The sequence below is a fragment of the Amblyomma maculatum genome, chromosome 2, assembly GCF_055883805.1.
Source record: "Amblyomma maculatum isolate TAMU_Amacu chromosome 2, ASM5588380v1, whole genome shotgun sequence".
In the NCBI taxonomy this organism is placed as follows: domain Eukaryota; kingdom Metazoa; phylum Arthropoda; class Arachnida; order Ixodida; family Ixodidae; genus Amblyomma; species Amblyomma maculatum.
Genome location: NC_139345.1, coordinates 226,752,271 through 226,771,597, shown reverse-complemented (window position 1 = coordinate 226,771,597; position 19,327 = coordinate 226,752,271). Strand labels below are relative to the sequence as shown.

At 43.2% G+C, this 19,327-nt stretch overlaps 1 protein-coding gene across 7 annotated transcripts in view; it reads left to right on the top strand.

The window, feature by feature from the left end:
* LOC146201438 (proteasome adapter and scaffold protein ECM29) overlaps nt 1-19,327 on the top strand; it is a 371,995-nt gene that overhangs the window by 285,535 nt on the left and 67,133 nt on the right. For all 7 annotated transcript variants that reach the window (XR_014705354.1, XR_014705355.1, XM_084595850.1 and 4 more), the window contains 2 exons: nt 1,375-1,466; nt 5,844-5,913. Coding sequence is in view for 5 of the 7 variants with exons in the window: in XM_084595850.1 (XP_084451976.1) it covers nt 1,375-1,466; nt 5,844-5,913 (162 nt within the window). In the remaining 2 variants the exon portion in view is untranslated. The remainder of the gene's footprint in view (nt 1-1,374; nt 1,467-5,843; nt 5,914-19,327) is intronic.

Sequence of the window (19,327 nt, the reverse complement as noted above, 5' to 3'; positions counted from 1 at the left end):
TTTCCATATTTTACCTTGCTCAGAGGTGTAGCATCTCTGCGGAAGGCTTCTCGCATGTTGAAGTGTCCAGTCTTTGTCTAATTTGGTAGTCCTGTTTCTTGCATAGAGCAACGAAACATGACAGGTTGCCATGGAAGTGCTGTTGCAAATATGAGTTGCTTTAGAAAAAGTATTGAGAACAATGCTGCTGTCGCTCCCTTCACACACACAATTGTTGAGAGCGTCTGAAGTGAAGTTGTGTCTGTTAAGTGCGTTATGAATATGGACTGGCAAAAGTACGAGCAAATTTTGTGTGAAACTACTGTCACTTGTTCAAAAAGGGGGAATCTTGACTATCCGGGCACTCAGCTGGCACAGCTGCTTTGCAGCAGGCCGAGACGACCTTCAACCTGAAGAGTGGATGGCAAAAGTAAAGTCTCTCATAACGTCTACTCCCGACAATAAGTCATCAGTTCAGCGCTCTTACCATCTATCAAATCTTAACACAGGATTTAGGTATGCGGAAAGTGTGCGCAAAGTTGGTTCGAAATAGCCTCACGCAGAAGAACAACAGAAATGTCTTGATCTTCTAGAGTGCTTAGAAAGAGAGCCAATCACAGGTGACGAATCGTGGATTTTTGAATGCGATCCTGAGACGAAAACCGCCAAAGTTGGGCATGGACTCTCCCCGTCCAAGGAAATAAGAATGAGCAAATCGAAAATTAAATCGATGCTCATTTGTTTTTGTTTTTTACATTCGAAGGATCATCCACAAGGAATTCATGCCTCCAGGATAAACTCTCAAACTTCTTATTGTCAAGTTCTTGAAGAACTGTAGAAATGGGTTGCACATGTGCGAACAGGCATTGATACTTCACCACGACAATGCACCCTGTCACATAGCAATGTCCATCAATTGTCTTGTTGGCAAGAAATAGTATTCCTGTAGTTCCTCAGGTCACCGGGTCCCTGGGACTTGTTTTTATTCCCAAAACCCACTTTGGTACTCATATCCATGAGAGCATAACAGACGAGCTGAAATGCATTCCAGAACTGCTACGAAGATTGGAAATAACCTCTCTGTGTAAATGCAGAAGGGGATAACCTTGAAAGGGATAACCTCGATGTGTAAAAAGAATTCATGGTTATTACTTTTCTAACACACCATGTAGCAATTTATGTACTGTCTGTCCCTGTGTTATGCACTAGTCTTTTTAAATAAATAGACGTGTTCGCTAGTGCACATCATGGGGTGAGAGGAGTCCTCTTTCCTATTGAGTAGGCCTCCTCTTGTGGCCCTGTCTGAACTTGCCCTCGTGTGCAGCCAATGCAGCAATTTTGTTCATGCCCAGGAATGAAGCTCTGTGCCAGAACAAACTGTGCTTCTGGGTGCAGGAAAGCTGCTGCGGGCCTTTGTCAATGGCCTCAGTGACCGCAGTGCCACCGTCCGGCGCTGCTGTGCCACCACCGTCGGCCACCTTGCCAAGGTAATGCCAACAAGTGTGTTTTTTCGGATCGCAACCATCTACTGCACTCGGCAGAACTGTTTGTTGAAATGATAATTGTTCTTTCTTGTTATACTGTAGTCATCAGAAGAACCAGCAGCTCAGCTTCTCAAAAGCAAAGTTTACAGTGGAAGAAAAACTAGTCGGGGATGCTACTCTACCTTGAAAGTTACTCCATGCTTCTTGGTGCAGTTTTAAGCTCGAACCGTTAATGGAATTATCTAGGCCAAAGAAGTGGTTCTGTTGAAGCTTGCCATGTTGCAGCTATCAAACTGTAACCACATTTTTCAGGCTAGGCCAATTGGTCTCCACTCTCTGGTAGATGACACTGTTTTGCTGCCATCCATTTCCCCCTTGCACTGAGCCCCATGCTCTGTTATAAACTCGACAAGGAAAAATGTTTCGTTTATTGACAGTTTCGGTTGTGACCCCGACAGTAGCTGTATGAAGTAGTTTGCTTCTTGGGCAAATATGCATTCATCTTGCTCAGGCTGTATGTGTGCTCTTGTTGGAAGCACCTGGCTGGCCTCGTTCACTGACACTGGGCCGACCTGGTTGTCGTCATGGCTTATCAGACGCTTCTTTTACAAGGTCTGATAGTGTGTCCTCACGGCAACATCAGCAGTTTCTTCCTGATCTGCTTCCACAGTGAAGCCCACATGAATGAGCCAAAATGTGAATGGCAGATCTCAGGACGGGGTGACCAAAGAACACCTTTAGATTGTTCCAAAAAACGGTGCTACGAAAGGTGCTGTCGTCAGCATATTTGCGCGAGTGGGAAATCAGCCCCCGAGAGCAAAACGTGCACGAGCTTTAACAACTGCCCTTTACACACTAAATGGAGTTTCAGTAGCAACAAATGGCATTGTTAATCCTAGTCGAGTACGCACGCATACTGTATAGTTGCTACCTCTGCAGCTTAGTTTGCGTTGTTCAACGCAATGCCGAAAATGGTCCGCCTCATGCAGATGAAGCGAGCACGGCAGACGGGCGCTCTGGCAGAGCACACTCCCTGGTCATTGCTATATTATTGTGCAGACGACGCTTGGGGATTGAGCAGCTACTCTCACAATGAAATGAAGATATCATTAATTATGGTGCTGCCTTAGCAGAGGATCAGATAAGCAGCAATGCAGCTGTGAAGGGAAACTTGCTTGTATCGCAGTTAGCACAACTATGGGTCAGTAAGAGTTAATTTTTGACATTCCTTATCCCTGGGCTTATTATCTAAGAGCATGCTTTCTTGACGATAGCGCAAGGGGTCCACAGATAGCTTGCAGAAGGCGAGGCAGTGCTGCCCTCGGACCATGTCACCAGGACAACAGATGTTCACACAATGGAAAGCAGTGCTGATAACCACTGGTCGCTTCGAGCACTCACAAAAGTGTGAATGTTTGTTGCCTAATGACGCGAGAAAAATCATTTTCGGACACCGAACGATGTTTATTTTACAACTGAGCAAAGGGGCTCACTAGTCAGAGGGTGTCGAAACGTGCCACTCCACAACAGCTGCGTATCTGCTGGCTGACCTAGTGGAATCCTTGAACACACAGAACCTTCACCAACGAACGACCGAACTGGAGCAAACAAATGGAGCAAATTACAATTATTCGTTGATCACCGAAGAGTGGGATGAAGCGAAGCAAGCGTGAAAAATAGGCCACTGGCCGGCATTTCAAGATTGACGTCACATCTGTCTGTTCCCCAGTTTCTTGGCCCCGCCCCCACCGCTTCCGGTAATGACAAGGGCTTGACTGTGGCACGTTTATAACAAGTGATTTCGGTTTTTCTTATTGAGAGAATTCAGGAAAAATTGACACACATGATCAACAAAACCCCATCTTTCCAACCACCAAATTTTGTGCAATTTTAAAACCGTTTCAGCTTCCCTTTAATACTAACAAATGCAAATCCATGTGCGTATACCGTATTTACTCGCATAATGATCGCACTCGCGTAATGATCGCACCCCAGAATTTTGAGGTCAAAATTCCATTTTTTAAATTCCCCACGTAATGATCGCACCCCGAACATGGAGCCGCCTGGTGGTTGATCTGCAGTCATCCCGCAGCGAATGCATTCCGACGAGTTCCCAACCTAGTCTAGTAACGTTGGAGTTCCCATGATTCCATGCTTTGCGGCGTTCGCCATTTTGCAATTCGGCAGCGTCGTAGCGTGTTTTGTGTTTTTGTGCGAGTTTACGCCATTTCACCATGGGGCGGTATGCCAGTTACACCGCCGCGTTCAAGCTCAAGGCTGTCGACTATGCACTGGAGCATGGCAACCGCGCTGCTGGTAGGCATTTCGGCGTGGACGAAATGAGGATACGCTATTGGAAGAAGCAGCGTGAGAAGCGGATGGCTACGAACAAGACACGGCGGGCTTTCCGTGGACCCAAAACGGGCAAGTTCCCTCGTGTTGAGGAGGCGGTCCTAGAATACGTGAGGGACCTGCGCAAGGATGGTTGTGCAGTGTCATTAGAAATGATAAAGACGCAGGCGCGCACAACTGCCAGGAAGCTGGGAATCGCCGCAAAGGATTTCCGCGCTAGCTCCGGTTGGACGACTCGCTTTATGCGACGGAATGGACTTTCCCTGAGGCGGCGGACGTCGTTGTGCCAGCGGCTCCCAGCCGCGTATGAAAGCAAAGTGATAGACTTCCATCACTTCGTTACTAGGCTTCGCGAAAAATGCGGTTACCTCATGTCGCAAATTGGAAACGCCGATCAAACTCCACTGACGTTCGACATGCCCCGGAATACAACTGTGAACGAGAAGGGTGCTCGGAGCGTCCTCGTGAAGACGTCTGGCGCAGAAAAACAGCGATGCACAGTCATGCTTGCTGTGACGGCCGACGGGCGGAAGCTGCCACCATACGTGATCTTCAAACGGAAGACTATTCCAAAGGGAAACTTTCCCCGTGGCATCCATACACGTGCACAGATGAAAGGGTGGATGACTGCAGACCTGATGGTCGACTGGATCAAGACTGTTTGGGGAAGAAGACCAGGAGCATTTCTGCTTCCCTCGCTTCTGGTTTTGGACAGTTTTAGGGGTCACCTTGTGGACAGCGTGCGTGCCAAGCTGAAAGAGCTGCGCACGGACATTGCAGTCATTCCTGGCGGCCTGACTTCGCTGCTGCAGCCTCTCGACGTGTCTTTGAACAAACCGTTCAAGGACAACGTTCGACTACTTTATGCTGAGTGGATGGCGATGGGCCAGCATGATTTGACGCCGAGCGGAAAGATTAGAAGGCCTTCCATGGAGATGCTGTGCTCGTGGATCACAGAAGCGTGGAGCAGTATCCCCGACGAGGTAGTGGCTAAGAGTTTTAAGAAGACAGGCATATCTAACGCTTTGGATGGAACGGAAGATGACTTCCTGTGGGATTGTGAAGATGCTCCCAGCGACGACACTGCCGTTTCCGATGAGTCGTGCAGCAGTGAAAGCGAGGATGGCGAGGATTTCAGACTTTGATTAGAGTACTGACGAAAAAAAATAAATGGGCATTGTGCACTCCATGTGATGCTTAATGTGCGTGTTTATTGCGAAGGTAAGCCTTACTCAGCTTTTATTTTTGGTTGTAATGCAGATATATGTTCTAAGACGTCTGACCTGCAACTTGTTTGCGTTTTCGGTGCTCAAAAATTTTTTGTAGAAAATTTACCCCGCGTAATGATCGCACCCCGAAATTTGCGTCAGTATTTTAAAAAAAAAAGTGCGATCATTATGCGAGTAAATACGGTATAGAGTGAATAATAATTTGCCCTCTTATCACATTCAGTGCTTTCGTATAAGAACCTCTGTGTTGACATCTCCTTACCTGGACTGTTCATGTTGTTAACAACGCCAGCAAAACTCTTGGATAGCTTTCTCTGAAACTTTCATTTTACAAATCACTCATATTACCTAAACTCAGTTAACAAGCTTGCTGGAAATGTTTCAAAAGAATTCATCTTCTCCTGTTATAAGAGAAGTGCAAGCATATCCAGCACGAAAGACAACCTCAGTCTGCCATCCTCGCATCTCGTCATAGAAAACAAAACTTTTCATCTTCACCGCCGCTGGAGTACCTTTCATCAGACCGATAACCGTTTCTTTTTACCCCGTACATCCTTCCCGGATTACTGCCACTAATCAATGACAACCGTTTATTCCATAAATGCTGTTTACTTTGTTGTATGCCCATCCCAACCAGATGGCCCTTCATGCTCATGTGAGTGATAACAGAAGCCTGCCCTTGCAGTGAACGTGCCAGCAGTCATGGCTTTGATCCCATCCAGTGGAAATGTGGATCCTTGCCGTGCAGTAAAGAGAGTAGTTGAAGGTATGCAGCATTCAACTTGAGGCCACTGTGCAGGTGGCCAAGGACAGTGACGTAGACCGGCTCCTGACCAAGCTGCAGACCTGGTACATGGAACAAGCGAGCGGTGAGTGACACAACCATTCACTTAAGAGCAATATGATATGAATGCATCATGAAATCGCGCAGAAAGACAGAGAAGAAAGTGACGGGTACAAACGTGAAGTCTCCCTGAGCACAAACCAGTCTGAAGCAGCATGCCTCTCTGTGTTCACTTCCGTTGCTTAATTACAAACAGATTAAAGAGATCAGTGTCCTTTTCGTCATTGTCACTTTCAACTCCTTTGTTGTGCAACAGTTTTCTTTCATTTATTTTCAATACTGCCAGTCTTAACTGAGACCAAAGCAGGCGGGCAAACAAAATTGAAATAACGTGCTATTTTCAACAGTGCACTCATGAATCAAAGGTGAATGCAAAAGGGCAAATTAGGTTAGGAACAATAAAAATAACAAGCAAACAAGAACACTGTAAAAAGTATTACATATCTAATAGCCAGGTGTATCATCAGATTGGCAACATGATAATAGTAACAGTGTTAGGGAAACAATAAAAATAAATTCCCTTCAGGATAGCAATCCAATAAATGTTTGCGAGGTGTTATTCCAGTCGTGACGTGAATTCTGATAACGATTCTGCAGAAATGATGGAAGGATCTAGGCGATTCCACTCTCTGATCACGAGGGGTGTTGTGGCATGAGTATTCTGTTATAGTATGTGTGTGTTTATGTCATGACTGCGAGAACGATAGGTATTTTTTAAGGTCTATGTTATAGTAGTCATGGGTCATTTGAAATAAAAATTTGAGTCGTGCTAGTTGCGCTTTGGATGACATCGTTGCTAAGCCCGATATAGCTGCAAGGTTAGTCGGTGAATCAGTGTGCTTATATTTGTTATGAATAAACCACAATGCTTTACGCTGTACTTTTTCTAGCTTCTTTACATTAGTCACTGAATGAGGAAACCAAATTGTACTAGCATACTCTAAAACTGGTCTAACGAAAGTAGTATATGCAAGAAGCTTAGTTGACGTAGGTGCGAGGCGCAGACATCTTTGGAGAAAAAACAGTTTGCATAATGCAGACATCTTTGGAGAAAAAACAGTTTGCATAATGCTGTCGAGGTGATATTAGCAATGTGTGCGTCCCATCTTAAGTCAGAAGTTAGTGTGATGCCTAAGTACTTATGCTGATGAACTGTGGTCAGTATTTCATCGTTAATATAGTGTGGAAAGTTGTAAGGTCGCTGTGTTCTTGTTATTGTCATGCAAGCTGATTTGGTGGTATTTATCGGCATTTGCCATTTTTGGCACCATTCGGTTAGCTTGTACAGTGAGTCATTTAGTGAAGTATAATCTTTGTACCGGTTAATAGTTTTGTAGATAATGCAGTTATTGGTGAAGAGTTTGATGATGCAATCAATATTCCTGGTAATGTCGTTAATGAAAACTCAAAATAATAGTGGCCCCAGCACGGATCCTTGTGGGATGCCTGATGTGACAGGCACAGTCGCCGATTCTATCTGCTGAAAGAGCACAAACTGTGTCCAGTTTGTTAAGAAGTCTGTAACCCAGTTTGAAATTTCCCCATCCCCAATGAAACCCCGTAATTTTGTGATTAGTTTTTTGTGGCTTGCGCTATCAAGTGCTTTCGAAAAGTCTAATAGAATTATATCAGTCTGGCTGCAGTTATTGATACCAAGTGCCAAATCATGTACGACTTCTGTGGTGGTTGATAGTCCCCGGCGGAATCCGTGCTGGTTCGGTGACAACAGGTTGAGAGTATCAAAAAGGTTTGTATGTGCTTAAGGATGATATGCTCGAAAATTTTGCAACTTGTACTGGTTAGAGATATCGGTCTGTAATTCGAGGGTAATGCGGTGTCTCCCGTCTTATGTATTGGTGCAGTTTTTGCCTTCTTCCAGTCGTCAGGTAAAGATGATAACAACAAAGATTTACGAAATATTTGTCCTAAGTATTTGCTGCACTGTTTTAGAAAGTCTTTTTAGCGTCGAGCGTGAGGTTAAGAATTCCCGCATCAGATATGATTAAAGGCTTGATGCGTGATTGCTAAAAAAGCTGAACAAAAATGTGGGCCATTGTTGAACCTCTTTGGGGCTGCCACCGTGGTGTTTCATAACGCTGGAGCTGATGTTCCCATGCTGCATCCTGCAGCAGCAATGAGAGCTTGGGTGGACCTGTGTGGTTGCCATCATTAGGGTCCTCATTTAGACATACTCCACATGAAAGAGACGAGGACAGAGAATACACAAAGACAACAAAGCGCTTGTGTTCATCTCTTTCTGGCACGCCTTTCTGGCACAATCCACACAAGAAATAAAGCTTTTAGCTTATAAAACATTTGTTAGGCCAATATTGGAATATGCGGCAGCAGTGTGGGACCCTTGGACCGAAACTAACAAACTTAAATTAGAAGACACGTTCTAGCGCATATGAACGAGGACGAGAGAGATGTAGACAACACGAGCGCTAACTTTCAACTGATGATTTATTGACACCATTGCACATTAAATACAACCTGCATCATGACGTCACCCGACATAAACGCCGACATCACGTGGCCCCGGACAAAAAATTTAAATCTTTGGCCGTCAAAGAAACAGATGGTGTGCTGACACAGGATGCACCCGCTTTTATAATCAGATCGGCCTCGATTACTTCCCTGACATCTTTACACACATGTTTGGCTACTATCTTGCACGCGTTAAAAAATGGTTTGCACGCTTTTTTATTCTTTTCAGCACAATCGTGACAATGCACAGAGAGATTACCATCCCTGTAGTTGCCCACATTCTCCTGTGCTCCAATAATCTCTCATTGACACATCAGCCAGTTTGGCCGACGTACCTCGAGCCACATGACAGGGGAATCTCATACACCACCCCGGACAAACAAGCTACAAAGGGTTCTCGATGTCTAATTGTGCACTGCTGTTTTGGCCTTGAAAAAGGGTTGGTCATTTTCACAAGTCTTCCTAGCTTCTCGGGAGCCGAAAGCACCACTCTGACATTGCTGCGTTTCGCTATCTTTTTTAGGCGATGTGAGGTGTTATGCAAATAGGGAATTACCACTGTTCTTTTTTCATTTCCTTCGCTCAGTCTTTGTTTTTCCTAGCATCCCTTGAGAAACAGATACAATGAGGTATCCCGCTGACACAAGACGCGTTACTTGCCTTTGAAAGGACATTGAATGGCAACAGGATTTTTTTCAGGGAATTATTTAAGCACTGCTTGACTATTGCTCTCTTGACAAGTTTAGAATGTGATGAGTGAAACGGTAGTAGGGGTTTGTTGGCCCTTGGATGATACTCCCAACAAACGCGTTTCTCAGTGAGGGTTAATGTGCAATGTGCAGTGGTGTCAATAAATCATCAGTTGAAAGTTAGTGCTCGTGTTGTCTACATCTCTCTCGTCCTCGTTCATATGCGCTAGAACGGGTCTGCAATGCACCAACTCGCCCAACAATCTGTGCTCTTAAATTAGAAAATGTCCAACGCAAAGCAGCCAGGTTTACATACATACATACATACATACATGAACTTTATTGCGAGAAATATACATGCAAAATAGCGGGTGCCCGCAGAAGCGCAAGCGCTTGTGGGCGGGCAACGGCAGTCACAGCGGTATGCATTCAATATAAAAACGCTGATAGTACACAGTCAGTCAAAAAAGAAAAAAAAGAAAAAGCTGGTACAATGCATATATAGTTTTCTCAGTACAGTCAATAGCTAAAAAGACACTGAAACCTATAGTCAATAAACTTAATAAAATCGGCAAAAAAACGAAAAAAAAAAACGAATATAAGTTACAAAGAAGCTTAATATCTTTCTTCGCGACCTACAATCCACGCTTTCAGTGCAGATTTAGTAGTCTTCATAGAATCACAACCCAACACATCTGCTGGTGGTTTGTTAAAATAGTAAGGAATATAAAACTGTCGTGTCTTTTTGCCATAATTGGTATAAACCCTTGGTACCTTGTAACGTGCTATGTGCCTAAGGGACTCTGGTTTTTTATCTGGCTGTTTGAACTGGTTAGAAAAGTAATTTCTTAGAATTACCACTTGCACGTACAAGTCATGCAGGGGACTAACACCTGCTTCAGCCATCCTGGTGTTGTAGTCAGCCTTCTCATAAGCAGTTCCATACAGCAAATTAGTGGAGATTCTGCACAACAACTTATCAACCTTCCTAATCTTACAGGGCGCACACGATCCATAGACAGAAATGCCATATCTAAGCATAGGCCATATCTGCCAAATGCCATATCTAAGGACAAGCAAACAATCTTAGCTGCTGCTCGCAAATTAAAGAACTCAGGATTTTCTATCGGCGAGGATTTTTCTGCTGCCACCCGGGTGGCACGAAAAAAATTGATACAGCATGCCAAAGCAAAGGATAAGTAGTTCAGGTTGTCTGTAGACAAAATGCGCATGGGCGACAAGACCTACATTTACGACAGTGAAACAGATTCCGTCATCTCTTGCAGCTAGCTAGCTCGGAAATCAGGTCCTCATACACTTACATTCGCCGCAAAAAGTCAGTCGGTACCGTGTTTATCAGTAACTTTCGCTAATATTCGCAGCTTGCTTCCGAAGCGCGATCAGATATGTTCCTTCATTGATGATAACAATACTGATATTCTTATATTAACAGAAACCTGGCTGCACCCTGATATAAACAGCAGTGAAGTTCTACCAGACATAAATGCATACTGTATTTATCGTCATGACCGCTCAGAAAGGAAAGGCGTTTTGATAGCCATTAAAAAAACACTCAGATCATTTGTAGTGGACACAGTTTCACCACTCGAAATTGTCTGGACAGCCTTCGTCTCGTCTTCGACAAAGGTACTTATTGGTGCCTGTTACCGACCACCGGTCACTGCTTTGTTGACAATCTACGCCAAATGCAGCTACCTTGCAATATCCATGCGACCACATATACCTTTTTGGTGACTTTCCAGATATTGATTGGCCTAATTTAACTACCGCTAACGCCACATCTCGAGACTTTCTAAATTTGACTTTGGACTTTAACCTATCCCAAATTGTTAGCCATCCGACACGTGGCCCGAATACTCTTGACCTAATTCTAAGCATCTCTGTCTCCTCAGGAACCTTTATGAAGGGCAAGAGGCCACAGTCAGAACTGGGCATGGTCTTACTGATTGGTTTCCAATTGAGAAAGGGGTGAGGCAAGGCTGCATACTGTCGCCCTGCCTATTTAACCTATATGCAGAGTGCATCATGAGGAAGGCCGGTCTGGACGAGTCTTCAGCTGGAGTGAAGATTGCTGGAAAACGTATCAACAACCTTAGATATGCGGATGATACCACTTTAATGGCAGAAAGTGAAGTGGAACTCAAGAGACTTCTGATGCGCGTACAAGAAGAGAGTGAGAAGTTTGGGCTTAAACTGAACATTAAAAAGACGAAGATCATGGCGTCTTGCCCTATCAAGTCCTGGAGCATCAATGGACAAGAAGTGGAAGCTGTGACAGATTTTCTGTTCTTGGGCGCCAAGATTACCTCGGAAGGAGACTGCAGCCATGAAATTAGGAGACGCCTGCTTCTGGGAAAGAGAACAATGGTTAGCCTTGACCGCCTAGTAAAGAGCAGAGACATTAGTCTGCCAACCAAGATCCGTATAACCCGTGCTATGGTCTTTCCAGTTGTGATGTATGGATGCGAGAGTTGGACTGTGAAAAAGGCTGACCGCCGAAGAATTGACGCGTTTGAATTGTGGTGCTGGCGAAGACTCTTAAGAGTTCCTTGGACTGCCAGAAGATCAAATCAGTCGATATTGTCGACCATAAACCCTGACTGCTCATTGGAGGGTCAAATTCTAAAGTTAAAGCTCAGCTACTTTGGTCATCTGATGAGAAGAGAGGAGTCGCTGGAGAAAGATTTGATGTTGGGAAAGGTTGAGGGTCGCCGGAGAAGGGGTAGGCAGCGAACGCGATGGTTAGATGGCATTCTCGAGGCATTGCAGATGAAGCTATGTGATGTTAAGAAGATAGTGAGAGACCGGAAAGCGTGGCGTGACATGGTCCATAGGGTCACGAAGAGTCGGACACGACTGAACGCCTGAACTGAACTGAATTCTAAGCAGCGTTCCTGATACCATAGGCGATATTGCATTTTTTGATGACTTTAGTGATCACAAGTTAATGCAGTTACCAATCAGAATCAATCATAGGTACTCTGGTCGCGAAAGTAAAAATATACGAGACTACAATAAAGCCAATTTTTCGCTAATGAACGCGGATTTTGACATCTTTTTTCGCCACACATTCCTGCCACACTTTCCTTCTAGAACGGTACACGAAAACTGGGTTCTTTTCAGGGAAAAGATCTGCGAGTTGGTCGACTTATACGTCCCGTTAGTGCGTGTGAACAACGATAAGTCTAATCCTTGGTTTAACAAATCCCTCAGAAGGCTTAGAAACAAAAAGAAACGATTATACATGAAAGCTTCGTTTACTTGTAATCAGTCCGATTGGAAGAATTACAAGGAGTGTGTCAAATCATACTGTGCTGCCATACGTGACTCGAAAGTTAAATACTTTTCTTACGATCTCCCCGCTTTGCTAAAATCCACGCCTAAAAAGTTCTGGCAGGTGATTGCGCCACAGAGGGATGGCAATCGCATTTCTTTACGTAGGGACGCTCACGTGCCTGTTTCTGATGAAGAATGCCCGTCTGAGTTCAACAAATTCTTTTCATCTGTCTTCACGAAGGAAGATCATTCCAGCGTACCATTTGTCCCCGAATTCGACTGGCCGTATATGGAACCCATTACTATAACAGTTGAAGGCATTTCTCTTCTAATCGACAATCTGAACCTTTCTACTTCGTCTGGCATTGACAATATCAACTCGAAGGTACTGAAGAATTTAAAGCCCATTTGCAGCGAAATATTTTGCCGTATATTCCAGCAATCATTACAGACAGGTCAACTCCCTGCTGAGTGGAAAATGGCAAAAATAATTCCAGTTTTTAAAAGCGGTGATAGAAGTTCTCCTGACAGTTACAGGCCCATCTCGCTCACATGCATATGCTGTAAACTACTCGAGCACATTGTTTCTTCTAACGTCCGCCGTCATCTTGAGTCTAATAACTTTTTCTTTCCTAATCAGCACGGCTTTAGAAAAGGTTATTCGTGTGACACTCAGCTGCTCGAGCTAACAACTGATCTTAATTTTAATATGGATAAAAATGAACAAACAGATTGCATATTTCTTGATTTTTCGAAGGCATTTGACCGAGTAGCCCATTGTCGTCTATTCTCCCTCTTGATTCCCTCACTTTATCATGGCTTCGAAACTTTCTTTTTCTTCGCGAACAGTTTACCTTCGTTAATAATTACTCCTCGTCATCTTCTTCTGTTACTTCGGGTGTTCCTCAAGGCAGCATTCTCGGTCCTTTGTTCTTCCTTATTTATATTAATGATCTCCCAACTAATACATCGTCCTTTGTCCGTATGTTTGCCGATGATTGTATAATTTACCGAGAAATAAAATCGACTAATGACCATCACCTTCTTCAGCAGGATCTTAATAATATTGCTGGGTGGTGTGAAAACTGGCTCATGACGCTTAACCCCTCCAAATGTAAAATAATGACTTTCAGCCGTAAACGTTCTCAATCCAAGTTCTGTTACTTCTTAAATAATGTGCCTCTGTCTGAGACACCGTCGTACAAGTACCTGGGCATTCTTTTAACACCGAACCTATCCTGGAACGAACATATCACTTCCATCTGTGCTAAAGCATCTCGCTCTCTTGGTTATCTCCGCCGTAACCTTAAAAAAGCGCCCGCTCATGTCCGAAAATTAGCTTACATAACCTATGTATGCTCCCAGCTTGAATTTGCGTCTTCGATATGGTCACCACACCAGAACTATCTGAACATAAAATTAGAATCGATACAAAACAGAGCTGCCAGATTTATTTCCAACAACTATATCCGCCAATCTAGTGTGTCTGAAATGAAAAAAGAACATGTTCTCCCGCCTCTAGAAAATCGCCGCCAAGTTTCGCTTCTGTGCTTGTTACACATGTGTATACGGATAGGCCTTCGCCGCAGCCACTAAGCAATCCACTGCGCACGTCTAGACGCTTGCACAATCATCTTAGTTTTTCTCGCATCTTTGGCCGTACGAAAGCTTTCAACTCATCTGCACTTCCTCGCGCCATTTCACTCTGGAATGATCTTCCTGATTCAATTGCATCGATAAATTGTCCTGCTTCATTCCGTGAGAAAGTGTTAAGTTTGTATTGCTAGTTCAATGGACCTATGTTATACTATTATCATGTTGCCTTTCTTTCTAAATGTTTTCTCTCATATTTTATATGCATCTGCATGTACTCTATATCTGTAGCGACCATGTATAATTACGTTGGGAATTCTTTTATGTTTGAAATTATGTAATACCTAGTGTCTGCTCCTTGTTTACAGCCATTAACTTTGATATTGTAACCCCCCTTACACAATGCCCTTCGGGGCCTGTAAGGTTCAATAAATAAATAAAAAAGATTTATACACAGTCTGACGCAACTTTACAGGTGCAGTGTATTTTATACGATACAGCTGCACAGAAAGGGAACGCAGTCGCTTTAATAAGTGGTCAATTTGAGACGACCAACACAAATTAGAATCAAGATATAGGCCCAGATATTTAACACTGTTCGAGTAGGGCAGCAGCGAACAGTCACAATTGGCACAGTCACTACCATGCAAAAGAATCGCCGCGGAAAGATCAACATTCTTGTGCGGATTTCGGAAACATATCAACGCAGTTTTCTTTTTGTTTATGTATATTTGATTTCCAGAAAACCAATCTACTATTTTTTTGACATCGTACTGAAGTAGTTTCAGTGCCTGTGGGCTTGATTCATGGGATATTACTAATGCCGTATCATCAGCATACTGAAATAACCTTGCATTTAATTTTAAGTCAACCATATCGTTTACATAAATATTAAACAAGAAGGGCCCCAAAACAGAACCTTGTGGTACGCCGTACTCAATATCAGAAAAGGTACTAAATGATCCATTAATTTTTACTACTTGTTTACGATTAGACAGATAGCTTGCAAAATATTTTTGGTATGGACCACGGAATCCAACACTTTCCAATTTTTTTAACAAAACAGAGTGTTCTACGGTATCGAATGCTTTCGATAAATCCATAAATAACCCAAAAACACATAAATTCTCATCCAAATTACCATTGATAAAATCGCAGCAATCTTCGAGAAGCTCAGCCGTACCAATATTACGACGAAAACCATACTGTGTAGTACTCAAACATGAATACTTTTCACAAAAAGATGTCATATATCGGTGGACAATTTTTTCCATCAGGATGCTAATGACCGGCAGTATGGCAATCGGTCTGTAGTTGGTTGGATCCGACTTTTTTCCCGACTTGTAAATTGTTCTTAAAACTGAGATCTTAAGACCAGGCGGTATGTCTCCTGTATTAAAACAACCATTGAGTATATGTAAAAGTACTTCTTTAAGTATGGAGTAATTGCTCCGCAAATCACGCAACCTAATCCTATCGTATCCTGGTGGTTTGCTGTCTGGTAGCGTCTGAATAAGGTTCCACAACTCTTCGTCATCAACAGGTGGAAACGCGGCCGAATTGTTTGTTTTCTTGCCTTGGTAGGGGATGGTAGAATCATTAGTTCGCGTTTTCAGCTCCCTAATGGATGATAAAAACGCGTCATTAAAAGAATTCGCAACGATCGCAGAATCCACTTCTCCGAAAGTACAACGCAAATTCTCATCCAAATTAGGTTTTTTCTGTCTCCCTAATAACCCATTTAATAGATTCCAGGTTTTCCTTTTATTCTTGCTACACCTAGAAAATTCCGCAGAAAAATATTGCTTCTTTGCTAGCCTCAGTGCAGCAGTAAGTTTATTACGATGTGCCCTGTATTGCTCTTTCAAGGCTAGATTCCAGACATCTTTATACGCACTCCAAAGTTTGTCTTTTTGATGAGATAATTTCAGTATATCATTCGTTATCCATTTCTTATCAGGATTCCTCAACTGATTTTAACCTCCTTTGTGGAACTGGCATACAGCTCATCAAACTTAGCTACTAAACAGTTATAAGCATCAACGTGACTTTGAGTTAACAGTATCTTCCAGTTAAAAGTTTGAACGAGGTTGTCCAAACAATTGTTATCGATCATTTTTATAGTTCTAACAGTCTGACTTGACGTTTCCCTATCGTGGTTGAGCACACAAAGCACAGTGAAATAATGATCCGCCACTTTTCTTCGTATTACTGCAGCGTTAACGTCATAATTCGGGAGTCTAACTGCTATATGGTCGATACACGACTGAGTAAGTCTAGTGCCCATTACCTCTTCTCTAGTATAACTACGAATCATATTCTCTATTCCGTATGAGGCAAGTAAGTCTAAATAGCACTCAACACCAGGCTTCCTTGTTTCTGAAATGTCAATATTAAGGTCTCCTGCTATTATCAGATTAATTTGATTGTGACGATTTAACAATTCTGTAAGTTCAGTAAAAACATACGTCGAGTATTGAGTTAGGAGGGTGATATATTGCCAGCACAAAAAATGTCTCGTCTTTGGAAGTGAGTGAAAGGGCCACCACCTCCGCCGCAGTAAAAGCACAGGATACTCTTTCAACGTGCCAACATTCTTTAACAAATACTAATACACCACCACCCCTACCAGAGTCACGACAATAAGAGAAAGATTGGAAACCCGGAAGAATAAACGTGTCAGACTCATACTGGTGAACATTAGTTTCAGTCAGAATCACAATGTCAAGGTACCTAGCAAAATCAGACAGGTAGACATTTAATAAATTCCAATGCTTCTTGATGCCCCTTATGTTGATATGGACAAGATCTACTGCAGCGTTGGCTTGGGAGTTAAACAAACTACTTCTATGTGTGTTCCAGTCGGCAAAAGAATCCAAGTCGTCAGTCATGGCTATTTGAGCTTATCAATATCACATAGGTTTTCAATTCTTATCGCTCCAGAGCCCTCAACTTTACTCACAAAAATTTTCCCATTTTTCAGCCATACAAATTTGTATGATTTTTTCTTTGCTTCCTGTTTAATTTGCCACAGCAACTGCTTTGTCTGAGCAGGTAGGTTCTCATTAATGTACACATCTTCATCCTTCAGTGCGTAGCGCTTATTTATCCACAGTTCACGAGCAGTATGTGAAGTAAATTTCACTAGCACAGCCGGTATCCTGTCCTTTTGTGCAGATAGTCGGTGCGCAACCTCTACGGATTTAAGTGTGGTCTCTGGAATTTCCAACCAGTGACTTCAATGTAATCTCAAGGTCCTCATTTTGCTCTGGTTTGAGACCATAGATTTCTATGTTGTTACGCCTTCTAGGTTATTCAAGGCTGTGCTAAGATAACTCAGCCTGCTCCGCAAGAGAACCCGCCAACTCTCCTGACCTCTCTTTTAATGCAGACACCTCAGCAGAATACGAAGCCACAGACACCTTCATTTCTTCATATTTTGAAGCGAGAAGTTCCATAGAAGCCTCAATTCCAGTAATCACCTGCCCTTGCTTCTCAATGTGTTCAAGCACTGAATCACTCTTCTGACTCTGAGACTGTATAACTTTGTCTAGCTTATCAACTCTGGAACTGATTTTTGAAATCTTCTCATCTAATGAACGGATAGCTTTCATGAGCTGATTCAGCGTTGGTTGCTTTCCTTCATCTTCACTATCTGTATCCGAATTTTCTGTGTCGCGCTGATGTACAGACTTCGACGACATACATGTCTGGCACACCCAACCAGATTTTTTCAGAGTTTTCAAGGATTTCTTTGCAACCCCAGAGCACTTGCCAGAGTGATAAGAACTGTTACAGTCACTGCACTTCAGGCCATTGTCATCAGGCACTAGTTTTGAACAAACACAACAAAAACCGATAGTATTAGAAGACATGGCAGAAAAAGCACTTGTACCAGACACACGCGAACAGAACACGCAAAGAGTACGCTGATCGCAGTCCGACGAAGTGAACAGAATTCAATCAGTTTGGTAGTTGCAAAATTAAATAAATTGCTTACCTAGAATAAAGCATGGGTGTTAGCATCTCGTTCCGCACTCCATCAAACTGCGATCCGTCGAACATCCGAGGCCGCTTAAGTAGCCTTAGTTCGTCACCGCCCTCCTTGATAACGGCGGTACCACGTGACGATAAGATAAATGATGCCGCCTGTCTTGCTTGAGGTGATGCACGCCGGTAGCTTTTGTGCGGGTTTTCCTAGTAGGGTCACCAGGCAGCTGCAGGGATCATTCTTTCGTCGACGATCAGCAGGCTAGAATAAAGCATGGGTGTTAGCATCTCGTTCCGCACTCCGTCGGACTGCAATATTAATTGTTACAGTTGGAAAGTTTCTCCAACAGCCCTACTGAAAATCACAGGTCTTGAAGAACTGGCCTTGCGTCGTCATCACGAAAAATTAAAATTGTTCTACTTATTTTATCACAGTAAAATAAAAATAGAGGTAGGAATTTTAGTTGAGCACACACGCTCCTACCATTCTAAAAGAGTCGCCACGTTTTCGTGTAAAACAAATGTTTTTAAATACTCCTTAAATGGAGAATTGGTGAATCTATTTTTACAAGCTCTTAATGAAGCATGTTTGGGCCAAGTTGAATGTCAACTATCTGCCTCTGCACTCGGTTCTGATTGTTTCCTGCTTCTGTTTTCACCAGGATGTTTGTACCCCACTCCTGCCTAAGGCCGGCAGTATTGGTAAATAAATGAAATAAATAAATGTCAAGCATGTCTGACCAACTCACCCAAGCGTTGACCCTATTTAGAGTCATTTTTCTCAAGTGTCGTTTTCTCCCTGACTCATCTGATTGGTGGAAACGTTTCCACCAATCAGATGTGTCCACAACATTTGTGATGCTAACTGGGAATAGGGATGCCTTCTCCCCTGCATCATTGTTAGCACAGACATGACACAACAATATTACAACACTTTCTTTAGCCTCGTAATCAGCCAACAGGTTGGTTGGGTCCAAACATGGTCTCTTATATATGCAGCTTCAGTTCTGTTCTCTTTTAACCACCTTGTACATGGTGAAACGAGCAACCAAGGAAAAGCTCACTCAGGCAACAGTTCAGAACTTGATTGCTGGTGCCACCATTTGTAGGCGGGTGGTCACACTTTTTGGCACTGCTTTGAGAGAATTGGGCACAACTTAAGCAGAGACGGCCACTAGAGTTAAGTGCACGATGCTTTATTTCTCGCTTAAAAGGGCCGAAGAAAGGTCCAAGAAAATGAGAAAAAATGACACTTGCTGATTCAGGAGTGACTTGCGTTGATGCAGATACAGCCTCACACTTGGAGATATCCCATGTAAAAGGTTTGGAGGGCTGTTCCTTCCATTGCGTTAGCCAAGAGGAAAATGCAGCTTCCACTGCGTG